The 26,175-nt window shown below is 56.2% G+C and overlaps 11 protein-coding genes across 11 annotated transcripts; 8 read left to right on the forward strand and 3 right to left on the reverse strand.

Moving 5' to 3' along the window:
- Positions 1 to 4: 4 nt before the first annotated feature.
- On the forward strand, positions 5 to 2,685 carry BZA05DRAFT_470781 (uncharacterized protein). Its single transcript, XM_051487921.1, has 3 exons — positions 5 to 472; positions 529 to 1,644; positions 1,710 to 2,685. Exons 1-3 carry the CDS (start codon positions 332 to 334, stop codon positions 2,244 to 2,246), a joined length of 1,794 nt encoding a protein of 597 aa, XP_051343691.1. The 5' UTR covers positions 5 to 331; the 3' UTR covers positions 2,247 to 2,685.
- A 1,000-nt stretch (positions 2,686 to 3,685) lies between these two features.
- Positions 3,686 to 6,613, forward strand: BZA05DRAFT_385346 (uncharacterized protein). The gene is made up of 3 exons (XM_051482404.1): positions 3,686 to 3,991; positions 4,097 to 4,826; positions 4,879 to 6,613. The coding sequence occupies exons 1-3, from the start codon at positions 3,958 to 3,960 to the stop codon at positions 6,371 to 6,373; spliced, it is 2,259 nt and encodes a 752-aa protein (XP_051343692.1). The 5' UTR covers positions 3,686 to 3,957; the 3' UTR covers positions 6,374 to 6,613.
- Positions 6,614 to 6,729: 116 nt separating this feature from the next.
- On the forward strand, positions 6,730 to 7,132 carry BZA05DRAFT_385349 (uncharacterized protein). The gene has a single exon (XM_051482405.1). It carries the CDS (start codon positions 6,772 to 6,774, stop codon positions 6,985 to 6,987), a length of 216 nt encoding a protein of 71 aa, XP_051343693.1. The 5' UTR covers positions 6,730 to 6,771; the 3' UTR covers positions 6,988 to 7,132.
- On the forward strand, positions 6,736 to 8,090 carry BZA05DRAFT_110666 (uncharacterized protein). Its single transcript, XM_051478573.1, has 2 exons — positions 6,736 to 7,993; positions 8,075 to 8,090. Exon 1 carries the CDS (start codon positions 7,085 to 7,087, stop codon positions 7,751 to 7,753), a length of 669 nt encoding a protein of 222 aa, XP_051343694.1. The 5' UTR covers positions 6,736 to 7,084; the 3' UTR covers positions 7,754 to 7,993; positions 8,075 to 8,090.
- On the forward strand, positions 7,668 to 9,954 carry BZA05DRAFT_110663 (kelch repeat protein). The gene is made up of 4 exons (XM_051478572.1): positions 7,668 to 8,007; positions 8,075 to 8,255; positions 8,324 to 8,723; positions 8,784 to 9,954. The coding sequence occupies exons 1-4, from the start codon at positions 7,842 to 7,844 to the stop codon at positions 9,894 to 9,896; spliced, it is 1,860 nt and encodes a 619-aa protein (XP_051343695.1). The 5' UTR covers positions 7,668 to 7,841; the 3' UTR covers positions 9,897 to 9,954.
- A 592-nt stretch (positions 9,955 to 10,546) lies between these two features.
- BZA05DRAFT_331717 (ribosomal protein S18) lies at positions 10,547 to 11,106 on the forward strand (the record flags this gene model as incomplete). The annotated part of the gene is made up of 2 exons (XM_051480604.1): positions 10,547 to 10,789; positions 10,852 to 11,106. The coding sequence occupies 2 exons, from the start codon at positions 10,547 to 10,549 to the stop codon at positions 11,104 to 11,106; spliced, it is 498 nt and encodes a 165-aa protein (XP_051343696.1).
- An 805-nt stretch (positions 11,107 to 11,911) lies between these two features.
- BZA05DRAFT_110721 (uncharacterized protein) lies at positions 11,912 to 12,713 on the reverse strand. The gene is made up of 2 exons (XM_051478575.1): positions 12,511 to 12,713; positions 11,912 to 12,460 (listed from the first exon to the last, which is right to left on the reverse strand). The coding sequence occupies exons 1-2, from the start codon at positions 12,571 to 12,573 to the stop codon at positions 12,005 to 12,007; spliced, it is 519 nt and encodes a 172-aa protein (XP_051343697.1). The 5' UTR covers positions 12,574 to 12,713; the 3' UTR covers positions 11,912 to 12,004.
- Positions 12,617 to 15,092, forward strand: BZA05DRAFT_110685 (organic solute transporter Ostalpha-domain-containing protein). Its single transcript, XM_051478574.1, has 5 exons — positions 12,617 to 12,890; positions 12,961 to 13,022; positions 13,121 to 13,301; positions 13,362 to 13,555; positions 13,612 to 15,092. The coding sequence occupies exons 1-5, from the start codon at positions 12,854 to 12,856 to the stop codon at positions 14,956 to 14,958; spliced, it is 1,821 nt and encodes a 606-aa protein (XP_051343698.1). The 5' UTR covers positions 12,617 to 12,853; the 3' UTR covers positions 14,959 to 15,092.
- Positions 15,093 to 17,988: 2,896 nt separating this feature from the next.
- Positions 17,989 to 19,983, forward strand: BZA05DRAFT_456696 (uncharacterized protein; the record flags this gene model as incomplete). Its single annotated transcript, XM_051487563.1, has 3 exons — positions 17,989 to 18,577; positions 18,636 to 19,108; positions 19,158 to 19,983. 3 exons carry the CDS (start codon positions 17,989 to 17,991, stop codon positions 19,698 to 19,700), a joined length of 1,605 nt encoding a protein of 534 aa, XP_051343699.1. The 3' UTR covers positions 19,701 to 19,983.
- Positions 19,984 to 22,307: 2,324 nt separating this feature from the next.
- Positions 22,308 to 22,747, reverse strand: BZA05DRAFT_385357 (uncharacterized protein). The gene has a single exon (XM_051482406.1). The coding sequence runs from the start codon at positions 22,583 to 22,585 to the stop codon at positions 22,373 to 22,375; it is 213 nt and encodes a 70-aa protein (XP_051343700.1). The 5' UTR covers positions 22,586 to 22,747; the 3' UTR covers positions 22,308 to 22,372.
- Positions 22,748 to 22,948: 201 nt separating this feature from the next.
- BZA05DRAFT_433343 (uncharacterized protein) lies at positions 22,949 to 26,081 on the reverse strand. Its single transcript, XM_051486258.1, has 4 exons — positions 25,254 to 26,081; positions 24,682 to 25,162; positions 23,894 to 24,624; positions 22,949 to 23,822 (listed from the first exon to the last, which is right to left on the reverse strand). The coding sequence occupies exons 1-4, from the start codon at positions 25,763 to 25,765 to the stop codon at positions 23,360 to 23,362; spliced, it is 2,187 nt and encodes a 728-aa protein (XP_051343701.1). The 5' UTR covers positions 25,766 to 26,081; the 3' UTR covers positions 22,949 to 23,359.
- Positions 26,082 to 26,175: the final 94 nt, after the last annotated feature.

The following is a 26,175-nucleotide window of genomic DNA, read 5'->3' on the forward strand; positions in this document are numbered from 1 at the left end:
GTTGCTTCCTGTGTTCGCCACGCCAAGAGCGCGTTGGCCGTTCGGCTATCTAACTAAACTAGTTTCGGCCTTCAGCCTTGCGCCCGCTTCGTTGGGTTGGGTTGGGGCCAGCCCAGACCGTCCATACACGGGCATGTAGCATAGAGTACTTAGCGATGACGGGGTGTCTTGTCTCGGTGTGAAGTCCCTCCGTCTCAGCTTCTCAGCCCCAAGCTTTGGTCTGGATATTTTTTACATATATATAACAATGGGCGTGCTCGTTATCGGGGAATGGAACTGCTGCTGCCGATATCATACACTTCGAACTATTTAGGTACGCAGTTGACACGAGATGTTTCCAACCGCACACCCCACCGCCGCGGGCAGCACCTGGGGAAACGATGCAAGCAGTGTGCGCATGACAGCGTCATCACCAAATCCGCTGGTTATACTTGGGCGTCAGTCTCGGTTCTCCCAGGAAGGAGATGGGAAGGTGAGTTGCTTCCAAATTCCAATTTGAATATCTACGAGCCGGGCTGACGAACTCAGCCACAGAAACCCTCGGCACCGAAGGTAGTGCACAGCATCAAGATCCAGAAGAAGGGGGCCGCAACGTACACCACCGTCCCCTCCGGTTCGGTCCGGACATGGGACGCCCTCCTGTCAAAACTACGCACGCTGCACGGCACTTCGGAAACCCCGTCGATCGTGACGTACTCGGGGGACCTACTTCAAGACGCCTCCTCGTACTCCCATGCATTGCAGCAGCAACAGGGCGGCTGCCTCCACCTGATAATCTCGTACCCGTCAGACCTCTCCTTGCTCGCCGTGGCGTTCAGCACGCTCCTGGGGCGCCCGCCATTACCGGCCGAAGACGCGGCGCTCGTCGCCGCGTACACCCCCGCGCCGCAGAGTAGATTCGAGGGAGGTGAGCCCTGCAACTTCCGCCTCCGGCCGCCAAGGCTGCTGTTTTTCACACAGGAGCACATACGTTGTCACGTCACTATGGAGAACGCGGGACTGCCGGTCCTGTGTGATTTCTCGAGGTGGAAAAGGGATGTGGTGGATAAGGGGAAGGTGCCGGCGGGGGTGTCGGAGAGTTCGACTCCATACTCGGCGCCGGGTGCGGCCGCGGTGGCGTTTGGTCAGGAGTACGGGCACAGCGGTGGTGGGGAGAACTATGCCGGATATACTACACCGACCACGGCGACGGCCGAGAAGGTGCTGCAGCTGGCGAGCTGGCAGTTCTGGGCGGCGTGCGGGCAGTCGCAGGTGCTATCCACGGTCAGCGCGGAGTTCACCGCGTCGCCGAGTGGATACGAGCACCTTCCGGCAGTGCTGACGGACGAAGTGTCGTTGGCGACGTCGACATCGCACCAGTGGGCGATCTACCCTGACCCCTCCGAGGGAGTAGAGCTGGTCGATGAGAAGGACCTGCCGCGCACAAGCCAGATCCGTGTCTATGCTAGCCACGATAGGAAGAATGATCCCGACCTCGAGCAGCGTGAGAGCCAGGGCTGGTGGATGGCGAATACGAAGATGATCCCGGCCGGGTTTGCGGGAAGAGAGGGAGAGAGGTCGTTCCTGTGCGAGGGACTGCCGCAGACGAAGGTCTTCCTGGAGGGATTCCTCGGCGCCTGCGGGCTGCACGGCGCTGAGAGAAACGTAGGCCCCCCCGCTGCCCCCTTCCAAAATCCCCAAACAGCCCGACTAACCCCCAAACCTACCAGGACTTCATCACCCACTGGCTCTACACCATCTGCCTGTCCTTCCCGCCATCTTCATCCTCGTCACCAGAGTCGCACCTGATCCTTATCAAGTTCCTCACGCCGCGCGAGCTGCGGGTGCTACTCCCGCTACGTATCAATCCCGTCCCGCACCGGCTCATACGGATCTTCGCCGTGCTCCGCGTTGTGACGCGGCTGCAGCTCCTGCGAGAGGGGATACTCGCCCAGGGCGATTTTGCGAGGGAGGTCGAGATCGTGCGTGATGCCTATGGCGCGGGGGGGAGCGAGGCGAGGGAAGGGAGGGACGGGAGGGAGAGGGAGGGGTTGACGGTCGTCGAGGTTGGGGGCGCGTTGCTGCTGGATCTGCAAGAGAGCGGGAAAGGGAGCGGGAGCGGGAAAGGGAGTACTGCGGGCGGGAGTAGGGAGGATACTCCGGCGCTGGTCGCGGATGCGTTTAGTGAGGCCACGCAGAGTCCGAGTAGGGAGGTGACGCCAGGGCTGCTGCTGGGCGATGAGGGAATGGTTGAGTGGAGGGCGTGATGGTATATCCAAACCTGGCCTGGCATACTGGCACAATACTAAATGACTTCAAATGATGTACCATCAATCGTGACCATCGTCGAAGTTCCATCCTCACGACGTATATATCGGCCAGCCATTCCTTTCACAACACCTCGACTATGGGTATCAGCCCTCGGCGGCATATCATTCCAAGTTCCAAGCATCCATCACACGGTGCTCTGGGATCAGTGCTAAAGGTGTGGGCAGCACGGGGGGGTGCAGGTGGCAGGCGTGTTTGATAGTTTGAGAGAGGAAAGTCTTCAACTGACAACATGTCGGGGTGGCTGTTGTCGCGGCGGCGTCGAGTGGATCATGGGCTATCACTTGGTTGATTATCGTTTTTTTTGTGGTGAGTATCTAGACGACTACAAAATTCCGGGCTTTGGGGACAACGTTACAAAAAGCGGTTGGGTGGGGGCTATCGTGGCTGGTGAAAAGGGTTGACTCTTGCTTTATTACATGCCAGTTTCAGTGAATTCCAGCTATTCCAGCTAGGTATTGCTCAAGAGTCGAGTCGAGTCGTTGCGACCCAGCACCTATTCAGGGCCATTTGGAACTTTGGATGCCAGAATCTAGAGGGTAGTTTCCAAGTGACGTAGCCCAGGAAGGGAAACGGCGCAAATGCAGGATGATGGAGAAGTTGAGGTTCTATTCAACTTCGAAGAGCCATCTTATCTAGCCACTCGCCAATCTAGTCAACTCCCATTCTCGTTCAGCTTGCTCTACCGAGTGGGTCGCAGAGCCCACGAGGCGGTAAACTCTAAGTTAATTGATTACCCTTTATTGAAACTGCCGTGAGTCATTGTACGTGCAGCTTGGGGCTCTGTGAGACCTCACAGGCTCCACAGTGGGGATCTACCGGTAGTAATCATGATTCATACATGCAGTGCTTTGGCCATCACTCTTACTTATGGCACTTACGGTAGGTACTTATCGATCAGGCAGCCATCCGATCCGGGAGATCACAGTGTACTCCTCTGGCACCGTCATGGTACCGGTATGTAACCCGAGATAAGCCAGCGGCCAACCTCGTGGACCGCTGAGCATTGAGCACTGCGAATAGGTAGCTCCAACGTCCATTGTCGAGCCGTACGTGCCGTGTAACTTCAAACTTTTTGTGTGGTTTGCAGCCCGTGACGTACAGTAGAGTAGGCTCGCCGGGTTACATGGCAGCCAGCCAGCAGCCGTACGCCCGTAGTGTCTACTCAACCCAGCCCCGATCTCGAAAGCTATCCAACAGCGGCGAAGCGGGACACATTGATGTCCGGCGGGGCCTGCAGTTGGCCCGTGCCTAGCCCTACGATTACTTACTAGTAGGTATGACCAGATGCTTGCTGCACATCTCTCCGCCCCGCGCGCTATTTACCACCACCACCTCTAAGTCTCCGACTGTCAGTGTCACTGCATTGTCCCCCCCCCCCCCCCCCACCTTGCAGGCTCCCGGGACTCCTGATCGTAAAAACCAGGCACGCTGCGTTCGATTGGGCGGATCCGCGACGGTACGGCGCACATAATCCAGACATCTTGTGCCGCCTTGGTTAGCGGGGTGCGAGCTGCGGCGGCGACCGGCAGAGTATATAAACACTACTGGCAGCCCCAGCCATCTCCCAGTCGCTGGCTGCTCAACATTGGTTGTTCGACTCCTGCTACCAACCACGGTTACAGTCACAGTCACTTCACCGCGTGCGCAATGGCAGACAAAAAGAAGACCGTGGCTATCATTGGTAACTATCCACCCACCTAGCTACCTAGCTACCCCACCTTCAAACCCCGGTCAGCGTGTGAGTGAGTATCGGTACATACAGCTAACCCATCCCTCGTGCACACAGGTGGCGGCCCCTCGGGCCTAACCACAGCCAAGTCGATGCTCACAGCGGGGCTCTTACCCACAGTCTTCGAGGCGCGGCAGAACCCTGGCGGACTGTGGGCGCCGCGGGAGGCCGGTCTAGAGGGCACGCAACTCAACCCGGAGATGCGGACGAACGCCTCGCTCGCCTGCAATATGTTCTCGGACTGGTTTCCGTATGGGGAGGAGAAGGTGCTGGGTCACTCCGAGGCGGGGCTGGTGGCGGAGTATTTGAACAGTTATGCGCAGAGGTTTCTGGGCGGTGGACAATTGAGGTTGGGGTGTGAGGTGGTTGAGGTCGTGCCCGTGGGCCCAAGGGAGGAGTGTGAGTGGCGTGTGGTGTTTAGGGATGCGGAGGGAGGGGAGGAAGAGGAGACGTTCGATTTCTTGGTGGTCGCGAGCGGTGCTCAGTCGCAACTGTATATTCCGCACCTCGAAGATCTAGCAAACTTCCCGGGGAAGGCGATCCACAGCTACAATTACGTGGCGGAGGAGATGTTTCCGGCGAACGACGGCGACAGAACCAGAAGGATTCTGGTTGTTGGGGGATTGCTGTCTGGGGCCGAGATTCCGGCGGAGCTCGCTCTGAGGGTCTCGTCGCTTCCGGAAGAAAGACGCGACAAGGTCGAGATCCTACATCTTTTCTCGCAGCCTTTCTGGATCCTCCCCAGGCTCTTACCGTTCACGAATGAAAAGGATCCTCAGGCGCCCAGGTGAATGAGAACTCGCACCCTCTGAGACCGTGCTGTACTAACTGATGATCAGAGTGCTCCCGCTTGATCAAGTCTTTTTCACTGCCGATGCCGTCATGGGTGCGTCTCCTTCAGAGAGCCCAGAGGAGAAGAACACCCGGCTCAACGGCCTCCTAAAGGCGTTGATGGGGTCAGACCAAGGTGATATCGGCCCAGAGTATCAAATCGACGACCACTGGAGCACGAAGACTCCGGGGATCGGTATGTCAGAGTCCTACCACCGGTTTGTCAAAAGCGGTGCTATCAAGCCGATTGTCGGGCGATACGAGGGCATTACGGACACCGGCGCTGTACGTGTCTCGCCCGTCCCGAATAGCACCCACAGTACGGACCGCACACTGGAGGGTATCGACACCATCATCTTTGCTACTGGATATACGCCCTGGCCCGCTTTGCGGAAGTTCTTTGCACCCGAGATGTTGCAAAAGATGGGGGTATCGCCGGAGACGGTAAACCCTCACGCCAACTTGCTGTTCTCGCGCATGCACAAACAGGTCATGCACCCAGAGCTCGGCCGCACGATTGGGTTTGTTGGCCTTCAGATGAGGCCATACTGGGGGCTCAGCGAGATACAAGGTCGATGGCTGGCCAACATGTTTTCTGGCAAGCTGGACTGGCCGACAGATGAAGAAATAGCGGATTATCGCAAAGGAGTCGATCATCTGGTGAGTATCGGGAAATTAAACGACGCTCTCTTGCTCAACAGCCAAGGTGGGTATCTCGAGGTGATCGGCGATATCTCGAGGATTTTGGGTATCGATCCATTCACCCCCGCGGCATCTGTAACATATACCCCGAAATCCTTCATGCCGGCATACTACCCACCTTTTGGAACGGCAGAAACCAACGACGATGCCACGAAAGCAATCCGTAGTCTTTCGCTCGGTGTCGTCAACAATTCGTTCTCACCCGCGTTCGTTTCCAAAGTAGTCTTTGCGGAGCTGCAGGGCAAGTGGAAACTCACCAGAAACCTTGCATCGAAACTTCCGGGATATCCAGAGGGCGAGTTTGTGGGACTGGCCGAGTTCCATCCGCGCATTAGATCATTCACTGCTTTCCACACGGGCGAAGGACAGTGGACGGCCGGGCCCGCCAAAGCCTCGTACCTGTCTCTCGGGCGCGATGTCCCCGAATATCTGTACTCAGAGGAAGGCGACCTCACCACCAAGAGTGGCCTGGTCTTCCACGGCAAGCGCAAATACATCTACCACTACGACGACGCCGCCGGTGCGATCACGGCGTGGTTCGTCAAGCTGGACGGCAGCAGCGTCGACAACTTCTTCCACCACCTCGATTTCACAAAGACGCCCGAGAAGCTGGGCTCGCCCGGTGTCGAGGGCGACGGCGGCTGGAAGGCTGCCGGGGAACATCTGTGCTCCAAGGATTGGTACTGGCCCGCGTACCGCTTCGTCTTCCGCGGCGCGAGGCTCGAGAGGTTCTGGATTCGCTACAAAGTGCTGGGGCCCAGCAAAGATTATATCTCCGAGGCCATGTATGTGAGGGCGTGATCACAGGCGGGGGGTCAGAGTGGAGGCTTTGGCGTTTGGGTACTGTAGCTGGGAATATGCGGGGTTAGATTGCTTTGTTCGCGTTTCTTGCGGCTGCACTTCAATGATATCGACTTGCTCAATACCGTGCTGCATTGGTGATCGGGCAAGACGCTGTGAATCTAAGGCCGCCTTCGGCGGCGGCTGTCGAGTCGGGCAAGTGGCTGTGCCCCGGCAAAAGCAGACTTGCAAGTTGTCGAGTCCGTTACCTGTCATGGAATGCGGTACAATTCATGTGCGTAAATAGCCGGTGCCCATGATAGTACGTGGAGCTTAAATACCAGGTGACAGCCCGCTATGTAACGCAGAGCGCCGTGCGTGCGCACGTCACAACATCGATATCTCACCATTCTCGATCCATGGCGACCTTGCCCTGGAGATCTTGGCCTCGTCAGTCGTTAGTTGTGTTTTTCGCCATCCTTCGCTTGCGAGGAAAGCAAGGTTCTGCACTGGGCAGTGGGAATCACTGCTGTGGTTGGACGAGCCGGGAAGTGCTACCGACGTACGGCGAGTGGCGAGTGGCTACGTTCTGTGGCTGGTTGGTTGGTTCCATGGATATGGCCATTGGCCGCTAGCGCCTAGCGGGGGTGTCTCGCCTACTCTACTCTACGAGTAGAGCAGAGCAGAGCAGGCTTCGAGAAGATGCGAAACCGGTAACTGGTGATATCATTCATGGCAGCGAGCAGAGGGCAGCGAGCAGAGGGCAGCGAGCAGAGGGCACTTTTGATGAATGCTCGCCCTCGCACATTCCGTTTGGTCTCAACTAACTTCAATTCGAACTCGCTCTCTTCTACCTCCTCCAGTTCCCCCTCCTCCTCCGACCGGATCTACACAAGTACTTCTGTATCACCACCAAGTGCCATTCCATTCCAACGGCTCGAGTTGAAGCACCTCGTCCCGTCCGCACTAAAGCCCTTTTCGATTGCCGCCGCTTATTTTTTTTATATTCCGATTGTTTTGTTTTGTTTTTATTTTTGTTTGGCTTGGGGTGTTCTGTTCAGGACCAATAGTGGACCACGAGACCCAGCGCCGCGCGAGACCTCGCCATCGTCTGATCTGATTTCCATCCGCATCGCGCATATCCAATCTATCACATCTGTCACATCCGGCTCGGTGCGGATATCGATAAACAGCGAGATACCTACTGGTATATCATTTTTGGCTTGTGGGTCGTGGGTCGTGGGGTGTGAAACACTTGGGGGCGAAACCGATACTACTACTGCGTACGGTACATTCCTCTGCTACAACTACAACAACGGCTGCATACCACAACTCCATTATCACTGCTGCTGTTATCACTTCTGCTACTACCACTGCTACTGCTCCTGCGGCCGCTGCTGATCAGGGTCCTTTGTTACCGTACTTTTTTGCCCTTGGGCTTTTCCATACTCTTCTCTTTCTTTGCCCTCCCGTCCACATACGAGCCACCATGACACCTCGATCGTTTTTTTTATCCTGGAAGAGTTGGAGTACGGCGTTAGCAGTGGCGGTGGTGTTACTATTGACACTGCTTGTGCCTGTGGAAGCCGGGACACTGCAGCCGGAGCGTCGAGCGAACAGTCCCACCGATGTATGCAAGCGGTACAGCCACCAGAGTAAGTCCTTCGTTCCCGAATGTGTGTTTTAGGGAAGATGATTGACCGGCGACCGACCGACCTACAGCGGCGCTGGTTAACGGGACCATTTACATCTACGGCGGCCAGGCCCTCAGTCGGGCGGGACAGACCACGGACCGCTGGAATAATAACTTCTTGACGCTCTCGGTGCGCGAGGACTGGGATACGGACGCCCCAAAGATGGAGGGGTTGCCGGTTCCGGATGGGCCGCCGAAGGTGGCGAATGGGTATGTTATGTGGTCCGGTCCGGCGAGTGGCTGGTCTGGTTGGAAAGTGTTGCTGACGGGATGGATAGCTACCTCTGGCACGACTACGACCGGATATTTCTCTACGGCGGTCTCTACTCCGATGTGGAGCCGCTCGGGCAGCCGACCGAGTTCGTGTTATGGCAGTACGAGATCGCCTCCAGAAAGTGGTCCGAGGCGCAGACGTCGGTGGCGGAGAACTCGGGGTCGCAGAAGATCGAGCGCGCGGCCGAAGGCGCCGGCGTCAGTGTTCCCGGACGGTCGTTGGGGTTCTACTTTGGCGGTCATCTGGATCAGTGGACAACACAGGGTTGGAGTAATCAGACCCCCAGGGTTTATCTCAAGAGTCTGCTGGAATTCGATATGGAGAAAATGCAGTTCCGGAATGTCACCGAGAGCGGACTGGAGAAGGCCGGTGTGCCGGAAAGGGCGGATGGTGTGCTGGTTTTCGTGAGTCACTGCGCTGGCCTGATTCCGGGTGTTGTTTGTACTGACTGATGCGGATGGTAGGTTCCTTGGGGCGAGGAGGGAATTCTGCTTGCCATCGGTGGCGGCACCAACGACACTTTCTCGCAGATGAACATCATTGATGTATACGATCTCGGTACAAAGAAGTGGACGAAACAAGCCACAGATGGGCCGAGCCCCAAGTACCGCGTCAACCCTTGCGCTGCGGTAGCATCGGCTCCCGACGGTTCCTCGCACAATCTCTACTTCTTTGGTGGACAGAACTTGGTGCCTTACATGGAGCAGCTTCAATACGACGATATGTACATCCTTACCGTGCCCGCATTCAAATGGATCAAGGTCGACATGGAGAGCCAAAACGTACCCCCAGCAAGAGCCGGTCACACCTGCGATATGGTGGGCTCACAGATGATCGTCATTGGCGGCTACACGAGCGAGTTGTCCTGCGATGCACCGGGCGTCTACATCTTCGATGCCAGCACTCTGGAGTGGAACACGGGCTACTCGGCTGCAGCCGGTGGTTACGGCAAATCGTCAGGTGGTAGCAGTGGTGGTGACGGCTCCAATAAGCGGCCTGACAACACCTATAAGGTTCCAAAGATCGTCGCCAACGAGGTCGGTGGCGACGAGAACGGCGGTGCAACGATCTCCGAGCCGGTAAAGACGGCGGAGGCGGACTCGCCCTTAGTTACCGGTGACGCCGGAGACTACAAGTACACCACGTACATCCCAGCGCCAACCGTACTGGTCTCGACAGCCGCCGATGGCACCGTCACCACGAGCACGGTAACCCCCAGCCCACCCGACGACAACAGTCCCAATGTCGGCGCCATCGTCGGCGGTGTCGTGGGCGGAATCGTGTTCATTGTCATCCTCATCTTCGCCGGCGCCTATTGGCTGTACAAGCGTAAGATCCGGGAGCTCAGGGAGAGCGCCGGAAGACTGGGTGATGCCAATGGATATGAGAAGAACAGCGAGTCGGGCATGGCCGGACTGATGACGGGGCATCGCCAAGACGCCGTTATGTTCGGCGAGAGCTCGGATCGGAGAAATACTACCGGGAGCAGTACAGATCTCAACGAGATGATGGGCGAGCCGACGTTCTGGGGTGTCCTCTTGAGTCCCAGAAGAAGTTTGAGGGTGGTCAATCATTAGATGTAGGCGTAAGGGATGACGGATATGACCTTTGTAATGAGCGATGAATGGGATGGGATACCAGGGCTGCTTTTTTACATGTTTTCGTTGGCTTAGGATTGGAGTGTCTTTGGCGTTCATATGTGCGCTTTGCTTTGCTTACCGTACCGTACCGAAATCTGTATTATGTATGTAATCTTTCGAACGAGGAATTTAGACGTATGTTTGGATTTACTACTATGCGATCTATTGAGCAGTTGGACGACCGGGCTGAGTGCGGTTGTCGCCATCGAGTGACGTTCAGTGCTGATCGTAAAAGGCCTAGCGCGGGAAAAGTAACCAACTCTTTTACCGACCTACATACACACAACGCACCTTCCGCCCCACCAATCCAATCCGCCCCGCCATCACCCCACGCCTCACGACGACACCACATGACACGCACACTCCGCGCCCTCGCGGCGCCCTGCCGCGCCTTCAGCAGCACCGTGCGCATCCTCAACGAGCGAGTCGGGCCACGCATCACACAGTACGACCCGTCGGCGTCCTCCTCCTCCTCCTCCGGCAGCAGCGCGCAGACCCCCGGCAGCGGCCCACGAGTCCATCGTCCGTACGCGCGCCTCGGGCGCGCGGACCCAGCGACCCGCCAGCGCGCCAGCGAGATCATGTCGATGCTGATTACGCCGGGGGCGGGGGCGGCGTCGTCCGCTGCTTCGGGGGCCGCGGTCGCGCCCTTGCCCACGGAGGAGTTCACGCAGCAGGAACTGCTCAGCTCCCAGCAGAGATTTGTTGCGGGTGATGTTTATGCCCCCAATGATCTCACTATGGAGGAGTTGAATGCTAGGAGGGGCAACAGGAAGCCCGTCAGGGACGCGTTTGATCTCGTTGGGATTAATCCGATTACGCAGTATAAGGTACACACACAGCTCTTGGTGGCTGGTTGGGAGGGAGTGCTAACGCGCGAGGTGGTGGAAAGAACTATAACCTCCTCTCGGAATACGTCACGTCGATGGGCCGGATCATGCACTCGAAGGAGACGGGGCTAAGGCCGGTAAACCAGCGGCGCATGGCGAAGGCGATCCGTCGCGCTGTCGGTATCGGTTTCTTGCCCAGTGTGCACCGCCACCCTGAGGTGCTCAAGAATCAGGAGAACATGATGACTGGCAGGATGGGACGTATGGGAGGCATGGGAGGCATGGGTGGCGCGATGGGGGGGCAGGGGAGAAGGTAAAGGGTGGCTGCCGGGACATACAATAGAGACGGGGGGGTTGGATAGCCTGCCGGCGGAGAATCAATGTTTCGGATTGCGTCGCCGCCGCCGCCGGAGACTCGGAGACTCGGAGTGCAGTGTGTGTCAGGTGTCACGTGGAACGAGTGATCCGCCGTCTGTCCGCCCGACTGTCTGCCGTTCCATAGAGTCCGGACTCTGCCAGCGAATTAAATCTCAATCCATCTCGCCAGCCCTGAATACGGAATGCACTGTGCAGTTCGCTCCCCACGTGGAGTCCGAGTCCAACGACTGAGCACGCAACACGGATCCTCGAGATGCATATGTAAGTAGAGAACGAGGTTGCAAACGCACTCACTTCACTTCCATGCCCGTGCCCGTGTCCGTGTCCGTGCCCGTGTACATGCCCGTGTCCTCGTGTCCAGCCGCAGCCGCAGCTGCTGGGGCACTGAGGCAGGCGGGCCTCCGTACGTAAATTGTAAAATTGTAAATTGTATGTAATAGCGCGGGACATTTCGTCAAGTGCGACATGTCTCCCATGTCTCCCATGTCCCCCTCCCATGCAGGATCGTGTTGAACTGGCGTGATCGTGAAGATCAGAACTCAGGAGTGGATATAGGTGGGTTGTATGTATACATACAATTACAGTTCCTGCGCTGCTGCGCATGCGAGCGTGGGGGCCCGTGGTGGTTGATCCACTCCCTCCAGCTCAGCATTCCAGGTACATGCTCGCTCGCTCGCTCGCTTTTTTTTGCGTGCTCACTGCTGAGGTGATGTGACAGTCCTTTCGTTGTGCAGTTTGAATGTGCAGTTTAAATGTGCCCGCGCATCCTCGTACCGGTACTATCTACTATGTGCATTGTGAGTACTTCCGAAACTCGGGGAGTCGGGGGCTGCCGTGCTAGAGTACTCGAGAATGTCTCAGTCTCGCTGCGGACGGGGATCTAGGAATAGCAAAGCAAGCAAGCCCCCGAGCAATCATAAGATGTGTAAGTAACTGCCGGGGGTTGTAACTTGTCCGATGAGCGCTGTGGCTATGCGCTGTGGCGTAACTGGCGTAACTGGCGTGCCGCTTGGGGGGAGAGGTGTGGACACTGGACTTGTGGAGTTGTGGGCTTGTGGTTTCGTCGTCATTCGACCAGGATGTGCGTGTCTGGCGTGCGAGCGAGCCTGTGAGGATCGCCCGCCCTCCGCCGCCCTTCGCTCTCCCGTTGCCAGTGCCGGGAATCAGCCCGAGACACACAGACAGCCAGACAGACCTCGAACGTAAAGCCATAGCCACAGTCCTGTTCGCCCTGGTCCGATGATCCCTCCAACCATCCCTCCATCCCCTCCACCCTCCCTTTTTCTTTCTCCGCTTGTCGTCGTCAGCTGTGTGTGCGGGTAGGGTGTCGAGTGTTAACTAGCCTTTGGCTTTGTCCACTGTCCTGTCCTGTCCTGTCCGATCTCTCCTGCCCGCTGCCTCGCCATCTGATGTAGAACGATACGATACCTTCCCTGACCCAACCCAGCCCAGTCCAATCTATTCGGGCCCTGCAGATACGTACATACACACAGAATTGTCTGTGTCTAACAGTTGACTTGCTTACCTACATACCTTCCTACCGGCCTCCTCCTCTACTGCTCTCGCGTTCTCTCTTACGTTCTCTCTTTCTTTCTTTCTTACTCTCTATTCCAGCCCCCGACATCTCACCAGCGTACGATAATCAACTGAGGCCCTTTATTCGTCCATACGCCACAAAACACAAAGATGGTGGTATGCAATTCGACACTGTCGGAAACCCACTGCAAGTACCCTCCCCCACATCGCCGCCGCCAAACAAACCGTCCCGATCTTCATACTGACAGTCGCCGCAGGGGACGTAGAACCGGTTGCTGGCCCTCTTACATTCCACAAACTGGGCTGGATAATATGCATCGTATGTGGTGGTTTCTTCCTCCTCCTCCTGCCCCTCCTCCTCGGCTTGGTATGATAGTTATAGTTATACCTCCGGCTAACTAACCGTTCGTACGTTAGGCCTGCACGTTAATCTCGACCGCCTTCTCTCTCTACCTCATCTACAAGCACGCCTCGAATTACACGAACCGCAATGAGCAGCGCCAGATCATCCGCATCCTCTTCATGGTGCCCATCTACTCGGTCACGACGATGTTCAGCTACGTCTGGTACTGGCATGCGGTCTACTGGCAGGTTGCGCGTATGTTATTCCAGGATAGCTGTTGAGGGGGGCTGTGGTGGCTGATACAGAGGGATTTAGGCGATTGCTACGAGGCGTTTGCGATCGCTTCGTTCTTCACTTTGATGTGCTTCTTTATTGCGCCCGATCTGCGACGCCAGAAGGAGTATTTTGCCACCATGGTGGTCAATCCGTGGCCATGGCCGGCTAGCTGGATCAACAAGTGTGCGAGCGGGAAGATGAGACAGCCAAGGAGCGGATTGACCTGGTTCAATGTTTGTGCTCTCCCCCAGAGGTCGAAGCAAGCTAGGATGCTAATCGTCACGCAAAGATTGTCTGGATCTGTATCTTTCAATATTGCTTCATCCGTGTAGCGACTACCATAATCGCGACAGCAACTCAGGCAACGGGACACTACTGCGAGGACTCGGCGCATCCGGCCTTCGCCCACTTCTGGATGGTGTTCTTCAATTGTATCGCAGTAACCATCGCGATGTACATGCTGATCGCGTTCTACATGAACCTCAAGACTGCCTTGGCGCCGAACAGGCCGTTGCTAAAATTGTTGTGTATCAAGCTCGTCATCTTCTTCTGTTTCTGGCAGATGGTGGTGTTCGATCTCCTCACCTCGGCCAACATCGTCAAACCGTCGAAAAAGATCTCGCCCGGCGATATCTCGATCGGATTTAACGCCCTGTTGGTGTGCTTCGAGATGATTATTTTCTCGATTCTGCACCTCTTCGCCTTCCCTTACGCCCCATACCAGGTCGCTTCTCCCGAAGCAGCACCTGGCGCATTCCCCGTCGATACACCTGGGACCTCTGCATGGAAGGCGATCGTCGACGCCTTCAACCCCTTCGATATCATCAAGGCATTCCTTCGCGGTATGAAATGGTGCCTAGTCGGTGTCCGGAAGCGCCACGAACACGCCGAAAAAGTGGCGGCAAGAAAAGAGTCCAACCATGACAGTCTCACTTCACATGCTGCGCCGCCCGCTAGCTACCCCAGCAGCCGCCCAACAGACCATCCCACTGGTCTGGGCGTTTACGCGCAGTACTCGAGTGACAATGGAGGGTTGATGGTGGAGCACCCCACGCCGAACGATCAGGAATATGTCCAAGATCAGGATATTCCCACGCATGGAATTGTTATCGGTGCGACCGAGAGAACTTCGTACGTTTCCGCACCTGCTCCCGTTCCGGTGCCAGAGCCGGATATCAGACAACACCCCGCCTTTTCACCCGCTGTCAGCCCGGTCTCCAGGACAAACGTGTCACCTATCTACCCCACTGCGCCTCAATACCCTCACACCGTCTCGCCACTGTACCCCATTGCCAGCCAACCCGCCGACCCCGGCCTTGCCGCGCGGCGTCCGGGCGCACCAAACCACATGCTCCCGTACCCGGAGAACGACGCGATACGAATGCCGAGTATCAACCAGCACACGCCGAGTCCGAACGAGTCGCAGGAACTGCTCGAGCAACATCCCGCGTTCAGACACTCGTGGAGACATCCGTCCCTGCGGGGGGGGGAGGTGGGCTCACCGACTGCGCCGGAGGTGGGGTATTCGTACGAGTACTCGGACAGCATGAGGAATGAGGAGGGCGTGTACCAGGGCCCTAATCCGAGGAGAACCAGGGAGGGCCATGTCGATGAGACTGGGGGGTTGTATCTGTGATTCTGTGAAAAGACTGCATGAGGCGTGGGGACGGGGAAGGGGAGGGGGTATATAGATTTTTCTTTGGGGCCGAATTGATTTGGGAGCATTGGGAGTTGCTTTGCTTTGGATTTGCGTTTTTTTTTGTTGGGAGTACTGCATCTGCTTTTGGGTTCGATTTGGATTTTGGGGTTTGCGATTGTCTTGTCTTGTCTTGTACTTTTTGATTGCTTGCTTGATTGCTTGCTCGCTGGTGGATTGAGGGATACCACCTACCTGCCAGATGTCATTAGGGTTCGCTGCACGTTTGGGTTGGCAAAGGGCAGAGGAGACTTGTCCGTAGTTGCTCGGTAAAAGTAATTGAATGAATGAATGAACGAATGGAATCATATCTTGGGAGCGTGTCATAGATCACAGATGTCATGAATGACGCCGGACGGACGGGGAAGCACGTCACCAGGGACCAAGGGTCTTATGACGGTATATATGGCCTCCAAGGTGCCCAACCTAACCCGATCATGATACATAACGGCAACGTCAACTTTAGCTACTGAGTAGAGTACCAAGGGTCCAAGATCGACCAAGACGGACGGACCAGGGACATCGTATGATACACGAGATGATTGTTCTAGAACCTACAACCCGCACTCGGCGACGACGTGGACTGTGGTCTGTGGACACGGGTTGTGCCCAGAACGGTATGTACCGTAGACGGTAGGCCGAGCTCGGTCAACACTACTACATTCCCTACATAGCCGTTCGTGCGGGCCGGTAGTCTTGGGCGGGCGGGCTTGGGCGGGCTTGGGCGGACGGGCTTGGGTCGGCTTGGGGCGGCTTGGGAGATTCTAGCTCGACGGCAGTCCCAATTGTGTAGTGCGCAAGTGAACGCATCGGGGTGGACGGCAGTGCTCTCGGTATGCTTCCGGGCTTGGGGTATTCTACATAACTTGACGGCAGTCTCCGAGTCTGCATTGTGTAGTACGCCTAGGGAAGCGCAAGTGAACGCATTTGGGACGGACGGAAGTGCTCTCGGCATGCTTCCGGGCTTGGGGTGTTCTACATAACTCAACGGCAGTCTCCGAGTGTGTAGTGCGCCTAGGAAGTTAACGGATCGGGGTGGACGGCAGTGCTTGTTGGTATACTTCCGGACTCGGGGCAGGCTGGGCGGTCGGTGTGGATCGGCCTTGGGCTTGGGGGTTTGACGGCAGGCTGGGCGGTCTTGCGGCTGCGACTGTGGTGTCATCACCGGGAGGAGAGGAGGGTTGGCGCTGCGGGATGTGTCATACACCAGAGACTCCCATATTGTACTTTAGCTAGCCCGGGGGGGGATGGGTCCTTGCAACATGGTACTATCATACCACGAGAGCGGGAGTGTTTGTTTGCTTGTTGACGGCTTGGAATTGAAGACTTGGAATTGGAATTGGTATTGGAATTGGTCTGCAATCGCCACGGAACTTGGAAGGCATCTGTCTCGCACTCGCACTCGAGAGTCGAGATCGGAGTTCGGAGTTCGGAGTTCGGAGCATGGGACAGCTCTCGGATATCACTCACGTCTCTGGTATAACCGCTCATTTCGGTATCCGGCACTTCCACTTCCACTACATATCCGTGGGCGGCAGTAAATTGATGTTCTCTCTCTCTCTTTCTCTCCGCTTCGACTACCCGTATAGCGACAATAGACTGATGTTCTATCTCCCCGCTTCCGCTATCTGTCTATCACGTCACTACAACTCCGAATGAGCTGAGGCCTGGGCTTATATTTCCGGCTCGGCGGCGGTTCGGTGGTTCCGTGAGCAACGAGAAGATTCTCCTACATATGCGCCGAGGGCTTGGGAAATGACACATTTGCCGATTCATTTCCTCGCCGACGCCCAGATTTTCGAATCGGGCTCGGAGCTGCGATTCTGCCTCGCAAGTCGGGCCCGGAGCTGTGATTCTGCCTCGCAAGTCGGTCGGAGCGAAGCACGTGCGGGGTTTCCGAAAGCGGGGGGAGGGGGAGGGAGAGGGGGGGAGGGGGGGGGGGGGGGGGGGGCAGGATCGCCAGGGATTCAGGGTCCTGCGTCGGTACTAGTCAGTTAGTACTGGCTCAGGCTACAAGCGGACCGAACGGCTGACCGGCGGGCTTGGAATCTACTCACATGCCAAGCGGGGGGGAGCAGCAGCGCCCGGGCTGTGCGCACTGTGAAGTGCATGCGCCGTGCGGACGACGCGACGACAGCCAGCTGTCAGTGACTCTCTGTGGCCATGCCCGACAGCCAAGAGCTGGACGGGCATGATACGCGCGTTGCCGCCGCGCCGTTCGGGCTCGGCAGGTTATTTCGGACGTTCGGTGGCAGCCTGGCAGGGGCAATGCAGAAAAGGCTGCGCGCCGGAGCGATGGGTAACGATAGTGCATACCGTATCTACGCCATCGAGGAAGAGCAGCTGTCGTTTGCCGGGAAAAGTCTGAATGGGCTGTGGTGGTCCTGTGGAGAGCGATTACGGTACCACCTGGGAGACTAGGCTCCGATTAGTCGGTGTCACATGTCCTGGCGCTGTGTCTCAACCGCCGTCAGCAGCCTGCAGTTCTCCATGTCACCTAACTACAGCTGAGCGGGACCACAGTCAGATGGAGATGGACGAGCAGAGTACTTAACGACTGTGTGCCGCGGTGCGCAGGAGGTGGATCATCGGCTCGCGTTGTTGGAGAGACACTCTAGCTATCTACCGGTACCGTATTCCGCTCCGTTCCATCGCATGCCTCTGGTGAGTCCGAAGTCGCTTCTTCTCGAGCCCTCATCTTCTCGCTTAATTAGCTCTTTCCTACGTCATCAGCCGCTTCGTCCAGCCCCGGCCTCAGCCACGGGAAAGCTTGTCTCCTCCCAAAACCTCACTAGACTAGCATACCCCGCCGTCTCAGCGCTGCCGGATAGGGCGCATCCATTTCCCGCGATCGAGGCCGGCAGACTTCTTTGTTACTTCGGTTGAAAGAACTCTAAAAACCCCGTGGATCCCCCCTACTGGCCACCTCAACATACCCGAGTCCAGTCCAGTTCATAGACACTCCCCACAATGTCCCGGTCCAAATCTCTAACCCACGGCTCTCCGATGGCCGGCTTCCCACCGGGGCCCCGGTACAAGCTCAATATAACCTTCCACAACGCCTCGCACCTGCCGATCGCGGACGTTCCCAGCTTCACGTCGGACCCGTACATAATCGCGACGCTGCGGTTCCCGGGCACCATGATCCCCAAGATGCACTACCGCACGCAGACCCAGCGGTCGACGCTCAGTCCGTCGTGGGAGGAGACGTGGGTTGTGCGCAATGTGCCCGTGACGGGCGCCATGCTGAAGGTCAAGATTATGGATGAGGACCCCGGGAACCATGACGATAAGCTGGGCGTCACCAGAATGTGGACGGGCAATCTGGATGCGGCGGATCTTTTGCCTGACGAGAGAGGCGGGAAGGAGCTGGAGAAACGTCAGACCCTGAGCACGGGACATGGCACGTGGGTGGGCCTGCTCAGGGTCGCCACGGTTATGGCGGGGTGTGGCAAGTGGGGGGGTAAAGGGCAGGTGGATGTCGGTATCAAGGTCGAGAGGATCCCGAAGGAGGATGCCGACAAGGAGCTGCTGGATAGGGCGTATACTATCTCTCCGAGTATTTTCTCCCGGCTTGAGGGTGTATCTCGGGATGTGCTGACGAGGTGCCGGGAAAGACTGGTGGAGCCAGCACTTCTCGCCGTTGATCGGTATAATCACGCACACGACGGTGGATCTCTCGGCTCCGAACACCAACAGCAATTCCGTGTCGCCCAGGCGGCCACGGATCCAGCATTTCTCGTTCGCGGCAACCAAAATCCAGCTCCCGGGACCGCTCCCACCCTCGCTCGTCCACCAATACGTAGTCTTCCGGCCCATCATCAAGACCTTCTACACCAAGAAGGGGCTGCTGGGAATCGCGCTCAACCGTGCATTGAAACACCAATATAGAACCATCTACAGCTACAACAAGAACACCACATATGGTGTCTGCAATACCGAAGCCTCCAGGGAGGAGCTGGCGCGGAAGTTCCTCGAGTTTACGCACTGGGGCGAGGGCGGGCGGCTGTACACCTACGTGATAACGCTCGACAGCGAGTGGCGGTTCACGGAGACAGGCAAAGAGTTCGGCATCCAGATGTTGAGCAAGGTAAGCCCCCTGCCTTCCTTTCCTCTTCGTCACTGACAGGAGCACAAAGCACACGATGCACAGCAGCGTCAGCATCCACGTCGGCTTCGCGGGCGAATTCTTCGTGCGGCCGCTCGCGATGAAGCAGCACCCGGCGCCACCGACCAAATTTGCCGCCGACCACTCGCCGACCCGCCTCCCCCCCTCAAAGAACATCGCCGACTACGAGCTAGTAATCGACAACGACAGCGGTACGTACCGGCCACCGCGCGAGCACCTGCCTGATCTCCAGCGCTTCCTAGATACCGCCCTTCCGGGGCTCAGAGTCCGTGTCGCGGACGCTTTCGATGAGGACCATATGGCCATGAAGAAAGCGCACACGGAGGAGAAGGAGCGACGGTCGATGACCACCAGGTTTAAGCAGCTGTCCTCGCCAATGGGCAGTGATGATGAGGGGAATGGATCGTGGAGCTCGAGTGATGAGGAGGAGCTGCAGACTGGACGTGTAAGCATCGGTAGGCGGTATAAGAGGAAGCTGTGGAATAAAGTCGAGAATGCGGGCGACTCGGAGGTCAAGGGCGGGAAGGGGAAGGAACGGGCACGGTCGGCGTGAGGTGGGGTGGAATATGGGAAGTGCGCTTAGGATTGTGGTTGTGATTGTGATGGTGATTACGGAATTGATGATACCTATACCTATACCCTGATGACTGTATTTACGCGGGTTATTCTGTAGATAGTTTAATGGTAGCTGGTTTTGTTTGCGGAGGTTGAGGGCTGCTCTGGAGGAGGTCTTACGAGCGTCCACTCCTGCGTAGCTTCATCCATACTTTGTACACACTCGCTTTGTTCATTGCGTTCGACTGTTAGTTACCGATTATGACAGTTGTATGACATCCTACATAACCCGTCCCCTCCAGAGTATGTGGAGTAGAGTAGAGTAGAGTAGAGTAGATCCTACTCCGCTGCTCCGCTGCGGACCTGTGGTGGGTGACGGAACTATGAGTATACCGGAGTTCCCTACATACCTCCCACTGCCCTGCCCGTCTCCTGGCCTCTCCTGGCCGTCTCCTAGGCCGGGTAGTGGCCACAGGTAAAAGCTTTGTCCAGTAACTGACACAAACCCACCGTAAACTGTTGAAACCGAGAGAAGAACTTGCCTTGCTTGACTTGACCGATGTAATGATCCGACATCATCCAAGAAAGATGAGAAATATGCGAAAGCTTCGAAAGCCGACTGCTTGTAATAAGGGAAACGAGCTCGTGTAAACAACCAGATGAAATCTCAGACAGCGGGTGCGATGGTAGCTATCGCCGTCGCCGTCGCCCTCACTGGACTGGGCTAGAGGCTTGAGGGCTTGATGGCTTGAAGGCTTGAAGGCTGGAGGCTTGAAGGCTTGAAGCGAAGAGGGCTTGAGGGCTTGGAGGCTATAAGGCTTGGAGGCTTGAAGGCTTGAAGGCTTACCTAGCTAAAGAGGCGGATTGTGGTGAGAAGTCGTGGACTGAGGGACAATGATAAGTAGGCATAAAGGAAATGGGCTCAGTGTGCAAAGGATAGCGGAAAGAAGTAGTGACACTGGAACGGGCAGTAAGACACATACATACAATGTCAACATGAACTGTTGATATTATACATCTCATTACCCGTTCCGGTATCACTGCTACTTTTCACAGTCTGTTTGCATATTCACTGCCCTCATTTCCTCCGTGGCTGCTTACTACAGTATCATTGTCCATTGTCCATAGCTTCTCATCAGAATCAGCCTCGTCAGCCTTCAAGCCTTCAAGCCTTCAAGCCTTCAAGCCTTCAAGCCTTCAAGCCCCCAGCCCAGTCCGGCGACGACTCTCGAGTCTCGTCGCATCCTCCGTCTGAGGCCCGGCCTTCTCGTCGTCCATACGAGCTCGTTTCTCTTATAAGCAGTCTTCTTTCTCTTCTTTCTCATCCCTCTCGTATCAATACATCAATACATCAATCAATCAAGTCAAGTTCTTCTCTCAATTCCAGCAGGAACAATCAGCCGCACAGCGAGTGACTTATCATGCACTGATGAAAAAGAAATTACGGCTTTTTACCCTCGTGTACCCCTCCAGCGCTGAAATTGCGCCCATGTACCCCCCTTACCTCGATGTACCCCATACAAAATTTCATAATTAAAGTACGGCAATTCTTCGCCACAACAAAACAAAATTTATTTCTCAATCACTGAATATTCCTTTTGTCTACAAGCCACCATTGACCAAGATATCGCGGGGTAGACCGGCAAAAAGCGAGTACAGAAGGGCGACATGCGGAGGAAGAGGTACACTCCTAGCAATGGTAGACTTAGTCTGCCGGACGTGCCTAATAAACCTTCGCCACGCTGCAGCATCTGCACGGGTGTTGGTCACTATGCGCCTAAATCTAGGCAGCCACACAGGTAAGCAATTACTGAACAAACCGAAAAAAAGGCAGCTACATAGGTGGTTCTGGTGGGCAGAACTACAATCTGGCTTTTGGTGGTGGAGAAATAAATCTGTTTTGTTGTGTGAGAAATAAAATTTGTTTTGTTGTGGTGAAGAATTGCCGTACTTTAATTGAACTAAAATCTGGTTTTTGGTGGTGGTGGAGGAATAAATCTGTTTTGTTGTAGTAAACAATTACCGTACTTTAATTATAAAATTTTGTGTGGGGTACATCGAGGTAAGGGGGGTATATGGGCGCAATTTCAGCGCCGGAGGGGTACACGAGGGTAAAAAGCCGAAGAAATTATCAGCTCTAGATACATACCCGCGTTGTACATACTCGAGTATTTCGGAGAGGACTACCAGTCCTGAGTAAGACGACAACAACTGATCGCCACGGCGAGGCCGAGCGGTCGAGCGGTCGAGCAGTCGAGCCCGTACCCACGTCGTCGCCCATCGCCCGTCGCCGCGTTATAGTACCGTACCGGTACCGGCATATCGGCACCGCTGCCCACCCGCTCCCCCGCTCTGTACGCGTCCGGACTCCGCACACCCCCCACCCGCAACAACGACAGCAACAGCGCACGCGCCCACCGGTTTCCCGCGCATCGCTATGAAGCCACGGCACACGTGCGCGGCGGCGACGGGGCGGCACGGCCGATCCCTCGCGGGGACCGAATCCCCCTCCCCGACGCTGCGACCCCACCGCGACCCACCCGTCCACGCTTTCACTTTCGCTTCCGCTGGGACTCCCCGGCCTCCCCAGACTCGGTCGCTCAACCCTGCTGCTGCTGCTGCTGCGGGCCTGCGGCGGCGGCGGCGTAACTACGGTAGAGGGCACATAGTTTAGTGCCCTCGGGATACCCAGAGTAGTACCAGTAGAGTACGGTGCCCCCGGGATAATAGTACGGTGCCCTCGGGATAATAGTACGGTGCGGTGGTGCCCTCGGGATACCTAGATATCGCCTGTGTCCACTGTCCACTGTCTGTTCGATACCTACAACCTACTAGTAACCACAGTAGTACCAGGTAGTACCGGTATGTAGAGTATGCGACCATGCATTCCTACTCTAATTTACCTACATACTGGAGCCTGGACAGTGGAAGTCTGGAAAGTGACTGTGTACACCGTAACTACCGTACATACCAGAATCTCCCAGGCTCCCGGGGGTCGCTATCCTAACTATCGGCACTTGCACAATCTCAAACTCAAAACTCAGGCCGCACTCAGGCCCACCACCGGCACCACCACCACCACCTCCTCCTCCTCCACCGGTGCGCAGAGTAAACGCGCCGCCTGAATGCGCCCAGTAAATGCGCCTAGGAAATTAGAATTATATCATAGGGAGGGTTGCTTTTCGGAATCCGAAACACAGGGATCGTCGCATAAGAGTCTAGTAACTATCGACATCCCCAAGACATTGGACGCGCCAACTGGCAGTCTGGCAACCCTGTGAATCGACTGCGGTATGGATGGATACCTAAGAACTCGAATAACCAGCTAACCGTTCTTTTCATTTTTGTTGCGCAATATGTAGAATAAAGTATGCACCGAGAACTCGAGAAAACACTGAACCGAAGTGGGTATCCGCAGACCGCCCCTCATTTTTGTCGGGAGTAGGTAGGTAGGTACATAACAAACACAGAAAGTACATGATCACCAGCCACAGCCACAGCACGTTGCGCGAGTACATAGAAGTATCATAGGTAGAGGTATCAAGAATAAACATTGAAAACGCCGCAAGCAACGCCAGACAGACAGACAAACATCGCAAAACCTCCGAAACGACCAAAAAAAACGTAATATACACCCAATCATTTCCCCGCTCGGTCCTAACCCGGCAGGGCGCCCATTCCCGCGCCCGAAAACGGCATCCCCCTACTGCCAAGCTCCATATTGCTATCGTCCTGGGCCTGCAACGTCCGCTGAACATCGGACCTGTGTATGGGGGTGGTCTCCTTCGCCAATCCGAACGCCGTGTGCTTCGACAGCAGCGGGTCGCTCTCGTGGCCGGTGCGGTCGGGATCGATAACGCCGAAGCGTAGCTCGGTGCGCTCGAGCTCCTTTGGCATGGGGTCGCCGCCGAGCGCCACACCGGGGTACATCATCACGAGCTTGTCGAGCGTCGTGTTTCGTGTCGTCACGAGAATCTTTGAGAATGTCGTGTCTGAGCACATGCCGTTGTGCCGGATCGACATGCTGCCGATTATGATGGCGCAGAAGGAGAGGAAGATCGCGATCGAGTAGCCGATCCAGAGAGAGCTGGGCACATAGCGGAATCTGTTCTCGTACCTCCTACAAATAGAAAAAACTTTGTTAGCATCGGAACGGCACTCGTCGAGTAAGCAAGGTGGCAGAGGGCGTACTTCTTCTGACAATCAACTTCTTGGTCGATCGAGACTTCCATGAATGGCTCGGATATAAACGACATGACGAGATCCTCGTAGAAATCGTGCAACGTAGTCACGAGGTCTGCGGCAGCCCATGCAGTCTTTCGGTTCGCAAGTCTCGTTGGAGACATCTTCGTGTGCGTGACCACGTTGCTGGTGGAGTTGTCGAGGATCAAAGTGCCCTCCAGGATGTTTCTCATCTGCGTTCCAATGGTATAATATGCGACGAACTCTTTGTATCTCTCCATGTCCGGACGGGGCCCGATCTCGCTGACTCCCCATCTGGAGAAGAGTGTCCTGCTTTCCGTGATGGTTGCTTTGCGATGTGCCAATCGGTCGTTGGTCCACTTCGAGGTGACCCGGTAATTCGCTTTTTCGTGCACGCATTTCAACGCTATGGGTTCCATGACGTGGGGCCATCGTGCTCGTGTGCTGGCGTCTTCGTTTATCCGGGTGGTGTTGGTTACCTGTGCAATCCAAATATCTGGATCGATCCGGAAGATTCCCTGGTTCGAATAATTGGTGTCATTGTAACCATCCTGTGGCAGTTTGTAGCGCAAACTCTCATCCGGGTCTTGGGTTATTGCTTGAAAGATGTAATTCCGTCCCTGCTGAGCCAACGGGGCTGACTGCGGAGCAAAGTCGGAACGGTTGAATGGTGATGCATCCCAGTTCTGCCTGGAGCAGTTGTACCACGGTCCCACAAACTGCCGGCAAAGTCAATTCCCACGATCACTAGTTACAAGCTGTCCGAACCGACTAACCTGTAGATCATATGTGCAGTTAAACCCGGCGCACGGCGAGTCCCTCTCGGGGACGAGTCGGTCGGTGTAGATTGAGAGCTGCGTGATGCGATTGGTATTTTGCGACGGTTGGTCGTACCAATCCGCTACGGACTGTGCGGGCGGCGGCGGGGTGGTGTTGAAGAATGCGATATTGAACCCCATCTGTCCGTGCCGGGGGCTTCGCCAGTCGGAGACCGCCTCGAGCGTGAAATTGACGGACTTGACGTTACACCGTTCGTCGTAAGTGACTTCGCGGAGCTGTGCTGTGAGGGAACCCGGGGACATGACCGATGCGATCGGGATCAACCATGTCGCGAGGGCCATCACCGACGCTACCTTGGCCTTGACAAATATTTCCGGCGCCAGGATGAACCAAGTCGGATCCTCCACCACGGAGAATAGAGCATCGAGTCCCCTGACCGATATTGGCTTTTCTCGCAGCGTCTGCCATAACCGTTGTCTGTGGCCACATGATCAGTAATCCTTCCCGATAAGCACCCCCCTTACCCCTCATCCACCCGAGGAGTCGAGGACTGAACGGAGTCACGAACCGATAAGACAACACAACCGCTCCCACCAGTGCAGCCTTCGTGCAAAAGGCCAGGAACACACCGGTTCGAGTCATGAAAAGCTGGTTGACGGCTGGCTCGCCGTCCAGAGAGGTGTTGAAGAGGTGATGCCCCAAAGCACCCATGCATCCGACCAGGAAGATCACCACCATGCTGGTCGGCACGTACCAATGTACGCCCGTGCTCCATTTTCGCAGCATCTCTTCCGTCTTTGAGAGGTTGCTGAAGGTCCTGTTGTACCGAGACCGGAAGCGGCCGGGCGGATCCGATATGAACGGAGTCGTTGATTGTGTACCGACGGAAGCGCGGTGATCGTCCCCGGGTGCGGGGAGCGCGGAGTATTCGGTGTCGTCGTACGGACGGAGAGGCTGCTGCTGAGGGTTGGGCGATGTTGGGGAGAAGAAGAAGTGGTCGGAGCCGGGCGTGTAGGGGGAGGGCGCACCGTAGCTATTAAAGTGTTCGCCTTCGACGCCGTGCGTTCGATAACTCGACATGGTGTCCGGTAAGGCTCCGGTGGGCCTTTATGCTGGTGCAACGGGCGATGTTGTACCTGCTTGGAATGGGGGCTGGTAGGTTATAGGGGAGGGGTGGGGTGGCTGGCCTTCACGAATGCGGATATGTTCAAAGGACGAGCGACCATATAGAGCACAGTGGGGCCTGAGACGGGAGAGTCAGACTTGCAGCGTCGAAGATGAGAGGAGGTGGAAAAGAAAAGACGCAGCAGATGTCCCTAGACCTCAATGCCAGCTTCCCAGCCCAGAACGGCCAATCAGCAGTGGCCGCAAGGCTGGGCGAGACAGTGATGCGCCCATAAATAGAGAAATAGAGGAGCTGACTGATGTGCTTGCATTTCTCCAGGATTCGGTAACGAATCAGGAGCAGGACTGCCGGGTGGTCTCGGCCC

This window comes from Tricharina praecox (assembly GCF_024521635.1).
Source record: "Tricharina praecox strain CBS 144465 chromosome Unknown BZA05scaffold_2, whole genome shotgun sequence".
NCBI lineage: Eukaryota > Fungi > Ascomycota > Pezizomycetes > Pezizales > Pyronemataceae > Tricharina > Tricharina praecox.

Bases quoted from the DNA above. Each gene is read 5' to 3' on its own strand.
- BZA05DRAFT_110663 (XM_051478572.1), top strand. From the start codon at position 7,842: ATGACACCTCGATCGTTTTTTTTATCCTGGAAGAGTTGGAGTACGGCG. The intron at 8,256-8,323 runs GTATGTTATGTG...CGGGATGGATAG, and splicing joins CCGCCGAAGGTGGCGAATGG to CTACCTCTGGCACGACTACG. The intron at 8,724-8,783 runs GTGAGTCACTGC...TGCGGATGGTAG, and splicing joins CGGATGGTGTGCTGGTTTTC to GTTCCTTGGGGCGAGGAGGG.
- BZA05DRAFT_385349 (XM_051482405.1), top strand. From the start codon at position 6,772: ATGGCGACCTTGCCCTGGAGATCTTGGCCTCGTCAGTCGTTAGTTGTG.
- BZA05DRAFT_433343 (XM_051486258.1), bottom strand. From the start codon at position 25,765: ATGTCGAGTTATCGAACGCACGGCGTCGAAGGCGAACACTTTAATAGC. The intron at 25,163-25,253 runs GTTCGTGACTCC...ATGTGGCCACAG, and splicing joins GCGGTTGTGTTGTCTTATCG to ACAACGGTTATGGCAGACGC. The intron at 24,625-24,681 runs GTTAGTCGGTTC...CTTTGCCGGCAG, and splicing joins ACTGCACATATGATCTACAG to TTTGTGGGACCGTGGTACAA.
- BZA05DRAFT_385357 (XM_051482406.1), bottom strand. From the start codon at position 22,585: ATGGTCGCATACTCTACATACCGGTACTACCTGGTACTACTGTGGTTA.
- BZA05DRAFT_385346 (XM_051482404.1), top strand. From the start codon at position 3,958: ATGGCAGACAAAAAGAAGACCGTGGCTATCATTG. The intron at 3,992-4,096 runs GTAACTATCCAC...TCGTGCACACAG, and splicing joins GAAGACCGTGGCTATCATTG to GTGGCGGCCCCTCGGGCCTA. The intron at 4,827-4,878 runs GTGAATGAGAAC...ACTGATGATCAG, and splicing joins AAGGATCCTCAGGCGCCCAG to AGTGCTCCCGCTTGATCAAG.
- BZA05DRAFT_470781 (XM_051487921.1), top strand. From the start codon at position 332: ATGTTTCCAACCGCACACCCCACCGCCGCGGGCAGCACCTGGGGAAAC. The intron at 473-528 runs GTGAGTTGCTTC...TGACGAACTCAG, and splicing joins CCCAGGAAGGAGATGGGAAG to CCACAGAAACCCTCGGCACC. The intron at 1,645-1,709 runs GTAGGCCCCCCC...CAAACCTACCAG, and splicing joins TGCACGGCGCTGAGAGAAAC to GACTTCATCACCCACTGGCT.
- BZA05DRAFT_110721 (XM_051478575.1), bottom strand. From the start codon at position 12,573: ATGGCGAGGCAGCGGGCAGGAGAGATCGGACAGGACAGGACAGGACAG. The intron at 12,461-12,510 runs GCTAGTTAACAC...GACGACGACAAG, and splicing joins GACAGTGGACAAAGCCAAAG to CGGAGAAAGAAAAAGGGAGG.
- BZA05DRAFT_110666 (XM_051478573.1), top strand. From the start codon at position 7,085: ATGGCAGCGAGCAGAGGGCAGCGAGCAGAGGGCAGCGAGCAGAGGGCA.
- BZA05DRAFT_110685 (XM_051478574.1), top strand. From the start codon at position 12,854: ATGGTGGTATGCAATTCGACACTGTCGGAAACCCACT. The intron at 12,891-12,960 runs GCAAGTACCCTC...CAGTCGCCGCAG, and splicing joins GACACTGTCGGAAACCCACT to GGGACGTAGAACCGGTTGCT. The intron at 13,556-13,611 runs GTTTGTGCTCTC...CGTCACGCAAAG, and splicing joins GCGGATTGACCTGGTTCAAT to ATTGTCTGGATCTGTATCTT.